Source organism: Microtus oregoni, unplaced genomic scaffold, assembly GCF_018167655.1.
Source record: "Microtus oregoni isolate MIOR12 unplaced genomic scaffold, Mior012 000060F_ref0000265, whole genome shotgun sequence".
Lineage (NCBI taxonomy): Eukaryota > Metazoa > Chordata > Mammalia > Rodentia > Cricetidae > Microtus > Microtus oregoni.
Genome location: NW_024543870.1, coordinates 2,949,931 through 2,964,938, shown reverse-complemented (window position 1 = coordinate 2,964,938; position 15,008 = coordinate 2,949,931). Strand labels below are relative to the sequence as shown.

At 39.8% G+C, this 15,008-nt stretch overlaps 1 protein-coding gene across 1 annotated transcript in view; it reads right to left on the bottom strand.

Moving 5' to 3' along the window:
- Window positions 1–12,512, bottom strand: part of Mtx2 (metaxin 2) — a 51,775-nt gene extending 39,263 nt beyond the window's left edge. Inside the window, exon 1 of the mRNA XM_041639875.1 lies at window positions 12,252–12,512. Coding sequence (XP_041495809.1) covers window positions 12,252–12,291 — 40 coding nt within the window. The 5' untranslated portion in view covers window positions 12,292–12,512. The remainder of the gene's footprint in view (window positions 1–12,251) is intronic.
- Between the last annotated feature and the right edge of the window lie 2,496 nt (window positions 12,513–15,008).

Here is a 15,008-nt window from a genome sequence, read left to right as displayed (position 1 = left end):
GGATCCAGCACCCACACAGTGGTTCACATCAGGGATCCAGCACCCACACAGTGGTTCACACCAGGGATCCAGCACCCACACAGTGGTTCACATCAGGGATCCAGCACCCACACAGTGGTTCACACCAGGGATCCAGCACCCACACAGTGGTTCACACCAGGGATCCAGCACCCACACAGTGGTTCACACCAGGGATCCAGCACCCACACAGTGGTTCACACCAGGGATCCAGCACCCACACAGTGGTTCACACCAGGGATCCAGCACCCACACAGTGGTTCACACCAGGGATCCAGCACCCACACAGTGGTTCACATCAGGGATCCAGCACCCACACAGTGGTTCACATCAGGGATCCAGCACCCACACAGTGGTTCACATCAGGGACCCAGCACCCACACAGTGGTTCACATCAGGGATCCAGCACCCACACAGTGGTTCACATCAGGGACCCAGCACCCACACAGTGGTTCACATCAGGGATCCAGCACCCACACAGTGGTTCACATCAGGGATCCAGCACCACACAGTGGTTCACATCAGGGACCCAGCACCCACACAGTGGTTCACACCAGGGATCCAGCACCCACACAGTGGTTCACATCAGGGATCCAGCACCCACACAGTGGTTCACATCAGGGACCCAGCACCCACACAGTGGTTCACATCAGGGATCCAGCACCCACACAGTGGTTCACACCATAGCTGCAACTCCTGTTCCAAGAGAGCTGATGCCCTCTTCTGACCTCCGTAGGCACCAGGCACATACATGGGGCACAGACACACTAACTGGCAAAAAAACCTCATTTACATAATAAAAGAAATCTTAAATTCAAAACAATAGATTGCTATGGTAACAGTATTTGGGTAAATTTCCTTCAATTTTATTATTTTTATAAAAAATTATGTTTCTATTTTGTAAATATAAAAAAAGAACTAGAAATGAATCAAAGCCCTCTAAGTGCATATCCCAATTAATTCTATTGAAAAGCTAGTCAGTCCTTTACCAACTTTCTATTTTGCCCTACTCAGTACCCTGATTACTTCCTACTTTACCCAAATCTTCCTTTACCAACAGCGAAAGACACCTCTAGGTTTCAGTCTCTGGGGATAAAGATGAGTATTTTTATGCAACTGAGTATTTCTTAAACTTAAAATGGACCTTTCCCTATTCTTGCATGTATTTATGTTGAGGAAGACAAAACAAAATTTAAAAAGGACATGCTCAAGGCAGGAGGCACACCCTATACTTATAGCACATGTGAGGTTGAGGCAGGGGATAAGTACCAGGTTAGCATAGCAGCATATAGTCACTGTATCAATAAAAACAAAATGGATTTTAAATTTTAAAAATTAAAGACAACTCTTAAAATTTTAAAAGTTAAAATATAATGCGTAAATTGCTAGCAATATATATGATAAACAAAACCAAACAAATATTTGCTCAACATTATTTTAATTGTACTTAAGCTATACTTAAGTTTTATCAATAAATATAATCAAAAATCAATGTTTTTACTAGTAGTAAACTATAATACTACTGAAATGACTGGTAGCAAATAAATCCACATATGTATATCATAGGTCTTTTAGAGAAGTTACATATTACTTGATTGTTCTCATGTCAAGTTAAGTGATAAGTTGTTCTGGTGGCAGATGGTTCTTCCATTCAAGGTTATTTCACACTATCAAAGTGATAACGTAATAAAAAAGTCTAGATTCTAAGGACCACTTCTTGAGCTAATCTGAGGACAAGAGACAAGCTATGAAAAGAGATCCCCTCTGCCGTTGGTGTCTCTTTTCTTAAATTCTGCATTTCTGATGCACAACATGACTCTGCTGGCATATGAACACAGGTGAAGATATAATTTGTAGAATAATAGGCACTAATATTACACGCTGCTTCAATTCTGCCATTTTTCCAATCCATCAAATTGATTAATGCTATAATAACTCCTCACAAACCTATCATTTGTGCACTAATGAAGTCAAACTCAGTTTCTCCTTAGGCAACTATATTCTAAAAGCTCATAGATGCCATTTCTTCAGCCCGGCAACACGACTACAGTGTTACAGAAAAGGAATAAGGCATATGTGCAGTCTATCTCCAGATTCAGATGACTTTCTGACAAAGGTGTAAATTCAAATACTAGCAACATAACAAAATGCTCAAAGAAGCACTTAGACAATCAAAGAAGCACTTAGACAATCTTAATCAAAAGTTACTGTACAACATACAGAGAAAACAAGAAACAAACTTGCTAATTTGATATAGACACCAGACTGATGACCCCAGTGATATCAACAAATACACTAAAAGTTTAAAACTCATCATTTGTCAGGCAAATGTAATGAAATGGGTTTTTAAGATAATTAGACTTAAAATATAAGATTATCAAAATGGGAATTTAAGGAATGCTGTTTTGTTTTAGATTATCAAATTCGATATTAATTCAGCCTGTAAGCTTACAGAAAAGAAGGCAACGACAGATCCCAGCTAATAATTACAAGATTACTAAATAACATCCCCAAGGTGCAGGAGAAGAGATGACATTTAAAGACTTTACAACAAATGCATAAGCAGTGACTTCCCCACACAGGAGTGTGAAGCCATTCTTCCAGGGCTGGAGACAGGGTTCCGTAGTTAAGCGTACATACTGCTCTTGTGGAGGACCCCAACTCGGACCCCAGCACCTACAATGGGCAGCTAACAGTCACCTGTACTCTAGCTTTAGGGAACCCAATGCCCTCGTCTGGCCTCCAAAGACACCAGCACTCACATGCATATATCACCATAGACACACACAATTAATAAAAGTCAATCTTTTTTTAAAAAATTCTCCCAGCACCTTAACAGTTTGAGAGATCAGTTCATGCCAGAAAGTGGCTCATGTTTTTAATTAAAAGGGAGAAATGCAGGAGTCATTTTCAGAAACCTAAAGCACAGGCAGCTGGCATTATGGAGCAGAGTGGTAAGGCAAGTTAGAATTTAAAGCAAGAAGTGCATATACAAAGATTAAAGACTAACAGGTTTAAATAAGGACTCGATAAGAACTTGGAATGTGCCTCAGTTATAGAGTGCTTGCCTAGCATGCACAAAGAACTAGGCTCAGCTCCAGTACCTACAAAGCACGGGTGCCGTGGCACAAGCCTATAGTCTCAGTACTCAGAAAGTGAGAGCAGCAGAATCAGCAGTTCAGAGTCCAAAACTAGCCTGGACTACATGAAATCCTGTCTCAAAAAAGGATCTTGTAACTCAAAGTGTCTTACAGAGTTATGGCCTTGGTTACAAGTGGCCTTAAGTCTGTAGAAAGAGGAAACCTGTTGACTGGTATCAGAGTCCTTGTTGTTTGTGGTATGTGAATACACAAACTGTACATAGCATTCATTTCAGAAACTACATTTAGCACGTCTACAATCAATTTTTTGTTCATTTAATACATATAATATATACATAGAAAGAAAGTCCTAGAGACACAAGTAGCACTTTAAGACTACATTCTTTCATCTCTTTCATTCATTTAGCTCAGATAAAGTGATACTGAGGACCTATGTAGATTAATTTAATTCAACAAAATTTTTGATCATCTTACTCTACTCAAGTCAGTATTTATGAATATGGCTAAAAATCTATGTATTAAAACATAAAAGATTTCCCCCCAAATAATATTTCAATTAATTAGCCTTTTAAATGAACAAACTATTAAATGCCTAAAACATAAATTACTTTAATAAGAAAAAATGAATATAAAATTGCCATTGTACTCCAGAAGATGGAAGGAAAGGAAACTAGAGGGGAGAGATAGCAACCATTCACAGCAAAGTAAGTGAAAACAGGTGGTGTAAAGAAAGTTAGGCCTTGAAGTCAGGTAGAGTTTCCCAATTTTACAATGTATTGTCTAAGTAGCCTTGGCCAAGTTACTTAACCTATTCTGACCTCATTATCTTACTGTAGAAGGGGAAATACTAAATGTCTTCTAAGATTGTTGAGAGAATAAAATTAGATGAGTTATTAAGAATCCTAATTCCCATTACACGGGAGGCACAGACAGGGATCTCTGGAGCAGGCTGGCTAGCCATACTAGCCATTATTCGTGAGCTTTGGGTTGACTGAGAGAAGCCCTGACTCAGTTATTAAGGTTGAACAGCAACCAGTGAAGCCAACAGAAGAAGTCTAGACCACACACTCACATACAGCTGATCTGCACAGCAGCTGCTACGTTATTCAAAAAGAAAAACGAATAGACTCCAACTGCTTAACTAAATCAATTCATCTAACATAACTCAAATCTTTTTTTTTTTTTTTTTTTTTTTTTGGTTTTTCGAGACAGGGTTTCTCTGTGGTTTTGGAGCCTGTCCTGGAACTAGCTCTTGTAGACCAGGCTGGTCTCGAACTCACAGAGATCCGCCTGCCTCTGCCTCCCAAGTGCTGGGATTAAAGGCGTGCGCCACCACCGTCCGGCTATATAACTCAAATCTTACCAAATCTTTTTTTACAGGCAGACCAATAAAGTCAATATCAAGGGTACGAAAATAATCTAAAACAGTAAACTGAAATATAAATATTTGTCTTTAATCTGCAGTCCATGATTTCTAAAGCACAAATGCACGGCAAGGTGGAGAAATATTTTAGGAAATATAATTTTTAGGTATCAACTTGTTCGGATCAAGGACTATTCAAGGTGCTTTTTACAGGTGTGTTTGTGAGGGCTTTTACAGACGAGACCTGTAAAGAAGTACTACAATTTGGCATGAAGGCCGAGCCCATTGTGGGTGATGCCATCCCTGAGCAAACGGTCCTGGGCTGTATCAGAAAGCAGGGTGAGGAAGTCATGAGTAACAAGCCTGTTGGGAGCTAGGCCAATCCAAGGCTTTTCCGGAGGCCTTGATGAAAGGACAAATGGAACTTTAGCTCTGTGTCCTTGCCCAGAAGCAGACTTGGCAAGGGCTGGTCTGGGAATAGAGATACCATCTAGAACAATGTTTCAACTTTCCTAATGTTGCAACCTTTTAATACAATTCCTCAAGTTGTGGCAACCCCCAACCATAAAATTATTTTCATTGCTACTTCATAACTGTATTTTTGCTACTATTATGAATTGTAACATAAATATCTGATATGCAAGATATTTGATATGCAACCCCTGCAGGGTCCTTCAACCGCCCAAGGGGTCACACAACCAATGGGCTGAGAACGGCTGGCCTAGAAAGAATAATGGTTTCAGTTCTTGGGAATCTGGTTTTCCCCACTGAAGGATGTGGTTATCAGGCCTAAGGCAGCTGTGTCTCAGGCTGTGCTCTCTTAGTCAACATTGTTTGATTTAGCTGTCTGCTGACTTCAGCTCACTTCTCCCCTACAAACGGCATTTAAGATATGCTTTTTAATAAACTTCCATAAGCTGTTAGCTTATGCAAGACCTCATGATCCCAGTTTTCTGTCTTCTTTATCTTCTCATCCCCGGCCCTCCCCCTCAACACCTGACCATTAGGGACCCTTATTCCTATGGGTTTGGGTCACAAGCCAGTAAGCATCATTCCTCCATGACCTCTGCATCAGTTCCTGCCTCCTGGTTCCTACCTTGACTTTTCCCTTGACTTCCCCTGAGGACAAACTATAAAGTGTAAGATGAAGCAAACATTCCCCTACCAATAAAAACAAGTGAATGAATGAATGAAGCAGAAGAGAAGATTCATGTTCCCTTCCTCCTTCTTCCTTCTCTTGTTGGCTTCCTTTCCTCCCTGAGCAGGGTCCTCATCTCCTTCCCTGGGACAACAGAACTACAATCTCTGGACTCTTGAGACTTAACATCAGTCATTCCCTGGGTTCTCTCAGGCCTTCAGTCTTAGACTGAGACATAAGCTTCTCCGGCTCTGAGAACTTTAGATTGGGACTGAGCCCAGTTACCAGCATTCCAAAGTCTCCAAGTTACAGACAGCCCGTGTGGAACATCTCATCCTCCACAATCAAACAAGCAACTCCACAAATCAATTTCGTCTCACATAGTCATGTCTATTCTTATGCCCTTGACTTCCTCCTCTGTAGAAGCCTACTACAGAGGGAAATATAAACAACAATTCATAATTCCATTTGAAAAAGAAAAAACCAATTACCAGTTAAATAGTTAGCATATTATAATTAGTTCTCATTACTAGCCAAATCAGAGTCTTAAACCGATAAATGACAATGGTTAAAACAATGAGAACATAACAACCCTTTAAATTAATAAAACAGGTAAGTCAAAAACATTTCTTGTAGTTCAAGATGTCCATACACTTTTGTTCGCATGGTTTTTTTTGTTTGTTTGTTTGTTTTTGTGGTGCTGAGGACTGAAACCAGGGCCTCAAGCACGCTGGAAAGCACACTAGGCAATGCTACTGGGCTATGTTCCCACCCCCAAAACATTTTCATTTACCGTAAAGATTGGTAAGCAAACTAACAAATGGCCAGTAATGATGGCCTCTTAAAGTCTAACAGATGATAAAATTCATTTACATAAATTTCTAGTCAATGCTTAGGTTGACCACATAATTAATATACATGTGAAAAGAAATTCTATTACAGTGAAGAATGCTGTATTCAATATATATCAGAAATCTTTTTTTATCCAAGGGCAGACTAAGTTATAAAAAAATTTCTGTGGTTTAGAAAAGTTCTTAATGATTAAAAATAAGCAATTAGCACAAAAACACACAATGAAATGTATTTTATGGCTTCTATTTTGCTAACACAGTTACAGTTAATGGAAATTGACACGATAAAATGATTGTTTTTGTGAAAAGAGCCTTCATTACTACCCCATCAAATTTCATTTTTATTACTGATGTAAAAAAGTTCAAAACCATGATTCATTTATAGACTATACAAAAATAAGAGTTCAAGAATAGAGGGTCATTTACAAAGCAATAAAAAATTAAAGTATGCATTTTTCTTACTGGCAAGGCGAATACTTCTCTTCTACATGTAAATGAGTTTAGCTAAATTTACTGAATATTATAATTTCTGTCTTTAAAAAAAATGAAAAGTCTGAATTTTCAACATCTTATCTATTTGATTATCTTCAGCCTATTTAATAACTACTTCTCAAGAAATTTTTTAAATGTTTGAAAAATGTTAAGAGATCTGATGATGTTTTCTTTCAATTTCCACTCAAATGTGGAAAGCTTAAGCTAACATTAATAACTCAAAAGCCTTCACAGAGATAATAGTGACATATTTTACAGGGTACCCATCACCAAAATCTTTTAAGCTAATCATTAAAAATTATGGAGCTGTGGGTAAAGCTGAGTGGCAGAGTATTTGACTAACATACTAAAGGCAATGGGTTCCATCCCATACACATCTCAGAGAGAGGACATGCTATTTAAGAGTATCAAATTGTAATGGAACTTACAAGTAAATTAAAATTGACATTATTGCTCAACTGTGGACTATTTCAGTAAACATGTTTTTCAAAATAACCATAGCAACATATTAAAGTTTTCAAAGGAAGCAAAGCACCTCACCTTTTATAATCTGGTTTGCAATATATTCATTAATACAGTAAGATCAAATAATAGGCCATCCTCCTGCAAATCAACTATACATTGCCTTTCATCTGAAGTATAACCCTATGTTTGTTTGATTTCACCACCTGCCTCTTCAACATCAACTTCACATCTACTAACATGAGAAGTTCCACAATATAATACTATCTATCCATGACTAATAATGAAAAAGAAAAAAAAGATTATCTGAAATGCAACGGCCAGTTCAATAACTTCTCAAGAATTCCTTGGTGCCTTCTCAATACTACTAGGAAATCTTCAGAACACCACATTAAAAACAACTAAGAAAATATCTTATTTCCAAGAGCAAAATAATTGAATGTATTGTCCTTAATACATTTTTTAAATGAATGCATTTCTTCAATTCTGTTGTAGTTTTCATCATTAAATACTCTGAGAGCTCAATATAGCCTTGTGAACAGCAACAGCATTGCCCCTTCACACCAAAAAATAAAAATAAACAAAACCCACCCCACTTTTTTGGTGGTGCTGAAGATCAAACAGAGGACCCTGAATATGAAAACGTTCTTCCCTGGAGCTATAGTCCACCTCTACCAATATTAAGGTTCTTTTAGCCTCTATTTTTCCATTTATTTCAGCCCCCTAGAACCTGTCTTGGTGCTTTATAAATTGACATTGCCCGGTACTAATGTGAGGAAAACCAGAAGGAAGCATACTTTATTATCAGTATAAAAACATTTTTAAAATATGCCTATTTGGGGGGGGGGGGGCGCACGTCTGTGTGATGCAAAGGATCAAAACCAGGGTCTCCCACGTGATAAGTAAGAGTCTTACCACTGAGCTACATGCTCAACCAAAACATACTTGTCTTAACCCCACTTATTTTCAAGATACTTATGTCTAGGGACATATTCATGCTCAACTAACTAAAAATAAGGTCATAAACCAGAAACTTATGTATTAGTAAAGCTACCATTAAAAAAAACAATAAAAATTTAAAATACAGAGACAATCTATGTAAGTTTTTTAGACAATTCAATATACAGGACCATTTTTATCCTTTCAAAACTCCAAATCTAGCCTATAATCTAGAAAACCAAACTGTTCATTTAAAGTCATAAATTGTTATTCTTCCCATATTACTTGGGTGAAAAAAAAGTAATTCAAATTCTTCTTCCATTTTAAGAAATTTATCTCCCCCAAAAAACCACAAGCATAAGCAGCACTGCAAAGAGAGAAATCATATAACGTTCAATGGCTTTGACACAACCACTTGACCAAACTGACCTGCCAGATTCCCTTTCTGCTCTCAGTTAATACGGACTGCCAGACTATTACACAAAAAGTAGTAGGAATGCAAAACAAGACAACAGCCACTGTGAAGCATACAAAAACACCTTCACTTGGTTATTCTAATACTAATATAGATGTTGCTGTAAAGGAATTTAACTGATACAATTAAAATTCATAGTCATATGACTTTTAAAAAGGAGATATGCTGGGGTAGCCTGGGCTTAAAAACTTAAAAGTCCTTTAAAAGAGGGACTAAGTCTTGCCTGATATCAACCATTCCAAACATTAGTCCCAAATGCTTTCTTTCCTTCCTAGATTCCCTGTTCATGTCTGCTTTTCAAGTTTTCAATTTGTCTGGTCAGTCACATAATAGGAGCATGAGCTGGTGTGGATATTCCCATGTAGGCACAGAGCTCCTACTGCTGCCAATCATTCATTAAACTGATAAAATAGAATAAATAATACTGATATAAATATTACTGATAAAATAGAGTAAAACTCCAGCATTCAGGAGGCAGAGGCAGGTGGAGCTCTTTGAGTCTGAGGCCAATCAGGCAAGGCTACATAATGAGACCCTGTCTCATAAAAACAGAACAAAACAAAACAAAACCTAAAACCCCATTAGAATATGATTTCACTAAGCCCGGGCGGTGGTGCACACACTTTTAATCCCAAAACTTGGGAGGCAGAGGCAGGCAGAGCTCTGTGAGTTTGAGTTAGGTACAGAGTTACAGGTCAGCTAGATCTACACAGAGAAACCCTGTATCAAAAAACAAAAATCAAAAAAACAAACAAAAATGATCACAAGTAAATTATGGCTTCTTTACTATAATGATATACTACATAGCTATTCAAATATGAAAGCATATAATTTCATCATAGACATGAGAAGAGACCCATTATATCATAACAAAAGAAATGTGCCCTCTACATTATCTATGTCTGTATTTTTAATTTAAGGGAAATAAATTATAAGGAAATAAATGATAGATTTGGTTTTGAATATGAGATGGGATTTTTTTTTCTTTAATCTTAATCTTGGCAGTAGGTTGTCAGGTGATTTTTCACTTTATTCCTACCGTTCTCTGGATTACTTTCACTCTATAATGACCATGGATCATTACTATTATTATATTTTAAAAAATATCATTGGACAAGGAAAAAATGTCAGGACACTTACACATTCAAATGGTGTTCGGTCTTGAGAAGAGTCCAACCGGAAAGCTGTGCCCTCTGGTCAACATGGCCCCTTTCTACCTCTTCTACCCCTACCGACCACCCACTGCCCCAGCCTCTGGTAATCACCTGTCTACTCGGTTTCTAGAAGATTAACACAAAAGTGAGATCATACAATATCTGTGACTCTATTCCTAGCTGACGTCATTTGATAAGGTCCTCTAGCTCTATCCACATCATCATGAATGAAAGAATGACCTTCTTGCTACTGCTGTGCAGTATTCTTTTTGTATATATGCCCGTCTTTTTGATCCATTCATCTGCTGACAAATACCTAGTCTGCTTCCATGTCTTGGCTATTAAGAATAATATTAATAATGAAGTAAAGATATCATCTGACAACTCACTTATTTTAGGTACCAAAATGAAATTGTTGGGTTGGTATATCAAACACTTTTATTTTTTGCTATCAGAAATAATGCTATGCTAAAGATGACTATATAGTTCTTTTAAGAACTGGTCCTCAAATTTCTACCAGATAAATCTACATACATATGATTTCTGGGTTAAAGTATAACATTTTAGTAAATATTGCTGTGTTTGGCTCTTAAAGGGAGCCTAATCTACAGACCCACTAAGTGAGAAAGTAATGTGTCTATGCCCCTGCCAATACTGGAGATTATCATGTCCACTTTTCCCTAGCTACAAAGACAGTGTGCCAGTTATTCATGGAGCACATCTTTCCACCTGTCCACTGTCTACGTGTATCTCTCCTTTTATGAAAGACCCATGTAGATTCTTTGCCTTTCTTTGAGGAGGTTTTTTTTTTCATTAATATGTACAACTTTATTTATGGTGGGGGTTTTCCCTGTTGTTGATGTTTGTTTTGTTTGAAACATGTTCCTTTAAAGCCCAGGCTAGCTAGCTTCAAGCCTGCAATCCTTGGGTCTCAGCCTCCCAAGTGTTTCTGATTACAGGCAAAAGCCACCACACCCAGCTACTCACGGTGTCTTTTATCATCAAAGGCTTTCAATACTTTTATACAACCAACTCTGCCAATATTTCCTATTATGGTGTGAATAGTCTGTGTTTTGCCAAGGAACCTCTTCTGCTATTCAATATTATTAAACTAATATCCTGCATTGGTCCTTGTAATTTTCTTCTAATTGTTTTATTATAAATTGGTTTGTGTTACATTTAAATCTTTAACCTTTAATTCATCTAAAATTTATTCATGCAGCATTTTGACTTAGGAGCTGTTCCAATGTATTTACTCAATTATCTAAATTGAAATGCTTCCTCCTACTACAACAGATTACTACAAACAGCTAAGACAACAGACAGAGATAACCGTTACTTGAAATCGCAGTATTCCTTACTTACTCAAGTCATGAGTATTTACAGAGAACCAAGTGACCGACAGGTACTAGGATGGGGGGGGGGGGGCACACAAAACAAGCATTCCCCTGCGTTCATGAAGCTTACAATCGATCTAGCTTCTTCCCTCTCCTATAAAATGATATTTTAAAGGAAAAAAGAAATCTATGTTCAGGCAAATTCAATACAGTTGGCAAAGTTATGACACATTATACTTTTCATTTCCAAAACATTACTTTATGTCAAATGTTCCTAGTTTATCCTAGTAGCTCCTTATGGTACTCATGTTGAAAACATTGCTGGAGTTAACGTTCATCCCGTTAACTTAAACCCTTCACTTTCTCCGAAATAAAAACCTCAGGAAGAAAAAAAACTTTTGTGAATCTATTTACCAGTCAAGTTCGACCACCAAGTCAAAGGTGTTTACTTTCTTTAAACTTCATGCAAATTAAGACTAGTTCAAAAAATCCTACAGATTATGCAAATGGCTGGGAGAAGCAAGAATTTCAACAACAGGTAAAGAAGGGGCGCTCATTAGTGACGGAGAACCCAGCACCCCAAGAGAGAGCCCCTTGGGGAGGGAAGGCCCTGTGGCCACGCCCCCACCGCAACCCCAACCCCCGGCCTCCTCCACCCACCCAAACCGCCGTGAAGGGGAACAAAGCGCCGCGGGGGCAGCGTGGACAGCACTTTGCCCCTGCAGGGTGACCTTGGCCACGCGTCCTCAGTTTCCTCATCCGGAAAGTGAGGCCAGGCCTGCATGGCCGCCTCCACCCGGGCTGTGGGCTCGGGACTCTCGTCCCCCACAAGTTCCAGGGAAACTACGGCCCTCTCCGCACGCGGCTCCCCGCCGCTGCCCCGCGTCGCCTCCCCAGCCCGTCAGCGCCCACGCGGGCTACCTGCGATCTGGGAGACAAACGCTTCCGCCACCAGAGACATGGCGGCTGCGAGGCCCTGGACGCGCGCCTGCGCTCCGCGGCCCTCGGCTCCCTCCCGCGCGACCTCGGCGGCTCCCACGCAGTTCACGAGCCTCGCTGACTCAACGCTCGGACACGGCGAAACCACCTCACGAGACGCGGCCCAGCCCGCAAGGTTACCGCCAGGCCGGCCCAAGACTTCCGGCGTCGCTGACAGCGCGCGCCAGCACTTCCGGCTGCTCCGCCCCGCGCGCTCCGGACCCGCGTGAGCCCTGGAAGATCAGCCTCTGCACTGTCTCTAGCTACGTGAATACACGTACGTGTATCGGCGCTTTGGAATTTTATTGCATCCTTTCAGCAACCTACCAAGATGGGAGCAAGCTGGAAGAGGTTAAAGTGCCTGGTCAGACCCAGAAACTCAGAATTCCCTCAGTTCCACCACCTGCAGGATTTGAGGTCCCTGGACAGATAGCAGTGTCAAGTATTTGTTCAAATGCTCTAGCCAGAAGGAGGTTTGATCAGCTCGTGAGCTGAAACATTGTCTTTCAACTCCGTGCACTCAAAATGAAACTTGGAGAATAAAACACTTCAACTTCTTGTTTCTGAGTGTAAAGGGGGCAGGGAAGGAAGGGCACTAGCTCCCATGAGTCTTTTCTCTTAGCCTAATCGTGTTGTTTTTAATTATAGGTTATAATTGGGAAGTCATAAATATTACCGAATTAGAAACATGAAGTTACACTTGTAATAGATCTCTGGGTGAGCCAAAGTGTGTGTGTGTGTGTGTGTGTGTGTGTGTGTGTGTGTGTGTGTTTATAGAGAGCTGAGACAATTTTGGGATTCTCTTTCTGCTACGTAAACTCCGGGAATCCAGCTCAAGTCATCAGGCTTGGCGGGCTAGTCCAGGCAAGCACAAGCATCAGCTGGGTAGGCCAGTGGTCAATGACTAAGTTCCTCTTGAGTTACTCTCCACCTCACTTTTTTCTTCTAGGATCTCTCACTGAGAATCAGGAGATCGAGGATTAGGCTGGCCAATAATAGTATTCAGAAAAGTCAGACCTGAGCAGTTGGCACACTAGTAAAGCTCTGGCCTAGCTTGAGACCCTACTTCCTATTCTTAGTTCCACCACACAGACCCCCCCCCCACACACACACACACATAGCTTATGAAGTTTGTACATAGATAAACTGCTGTTCTAAGAATTACTGTCCATGATATTTTTGGAAAGGTATGTCTCCTTTCTTTATGTTCATAGATCTCTGACCCTCCATTATAATTATTGTTCATATTTCTGCTTCCTTAACTAATAGTTAAGTAGTATACTGCTTTCTTAGAAGTGCCATACAAATTACCACAGAATGGATCGTTTAAACAACAGATGTCTGGAAGCTTGAAGTCTGAGACGAAAGGTGAAAGTGTTGGCAAGACTGAAAGAGACTGCTCGTACATTTCCTGACCACCCAGACCCGAATAATCACACAGAAACTATATTAATTATAACACTGTTTGGCCAATAGCTTAGGCATATTCCTAGCTCTTGCATCTTAACCCATTTCTATTAGTCTGTGTCTTACTATGAGGCTGTGGCCTACTGGTAAGGTTCTGGTGTCTTTCTCCTTCAGCAGCTGTGTGGCATCTCCTTACTCTGCCTTCTTTCTCCCTGAATTCAGTTTAGTTTTCCTGCTTAGCTCTATTCTGCCCTGCCATAGGCCAAGTCAGCTTCTTTATTAAGCAATGGTAATAAACCATATCACAGCATACAGAGGGGAATCCTCCATCACTCTGCTTTCTCTCAAGGACATAGACATCCTTCCTCATGCTTCATAACTTCTAGGATTGCCAGTGTTCCTTGGCATTCCATAACTTTAGTCATGTCACTTCAACCTCTGCGTCTATCGTGACATTCTCCGTGTGTCGCTTTGTCCAAAATTTCCTCTTCTAATGTGGCACCAGCCATTGGATTAAGGCCCACTCTATTGAAAAATGACCTCTTGTTAATTACATCTGCAATGAGCTGACTTCCAGATACAGTCTCATCCGTAGATGCCAGAGGCAAGGATGTAGAAGTCTTCTCAGAGAATGTAAAATGTTAGAAAGTTTTAAAGATTAAACCATAGCAGTATTTGTAGCCCCCACAACAAGTAAGAAGTTTATTAAACCAAATTTAAACTTACCCATTAATTTAAATAGACACAAAGTATTCTAAAGGCAACTTTTCTCTGACTGAAATTAGAGGTTAATGAGAAGCTCATAGCAATACAAGGAAGGTAGTGGATCATTCTTGTTTGTGCTGAGGGAAGAAGCTCACTAATAATGGAGTGTGTGGTGTCCAGTTCTCTCCTCATCCTGTTGTTGGCATTGACCCAGAGAAATGAGCTGTTCCTGGATCTTCCTGCCAACCAAGTTTTCCATTCTTTTCCTCTGCATAGGGAATATTTTGCCTGGCCTTGAAGAAATGAAAAGTCTATTATCAGTTCAAGTTGTGTTGGCCTCTTCTGTTTGTTATCTTTCTAAAGCTACAGATAATATGTTTTGACTATTTTGGATGGATTTAGTGTTCTATTTCGTAACTTGAGCCCAAGTCCGTAGATGACTATGAAACCAATAAACAAAGGGGTAGAGGTGAACCTCAAAACGGAAAAGAATGTTAGAGCCAGAGCCTGGGAATATATGTGGGAACAACAGAGCATGAGCGAGGCAAAAAGGACGTTTGTGCATAATTGTAGCCAAGCAGCCATAGC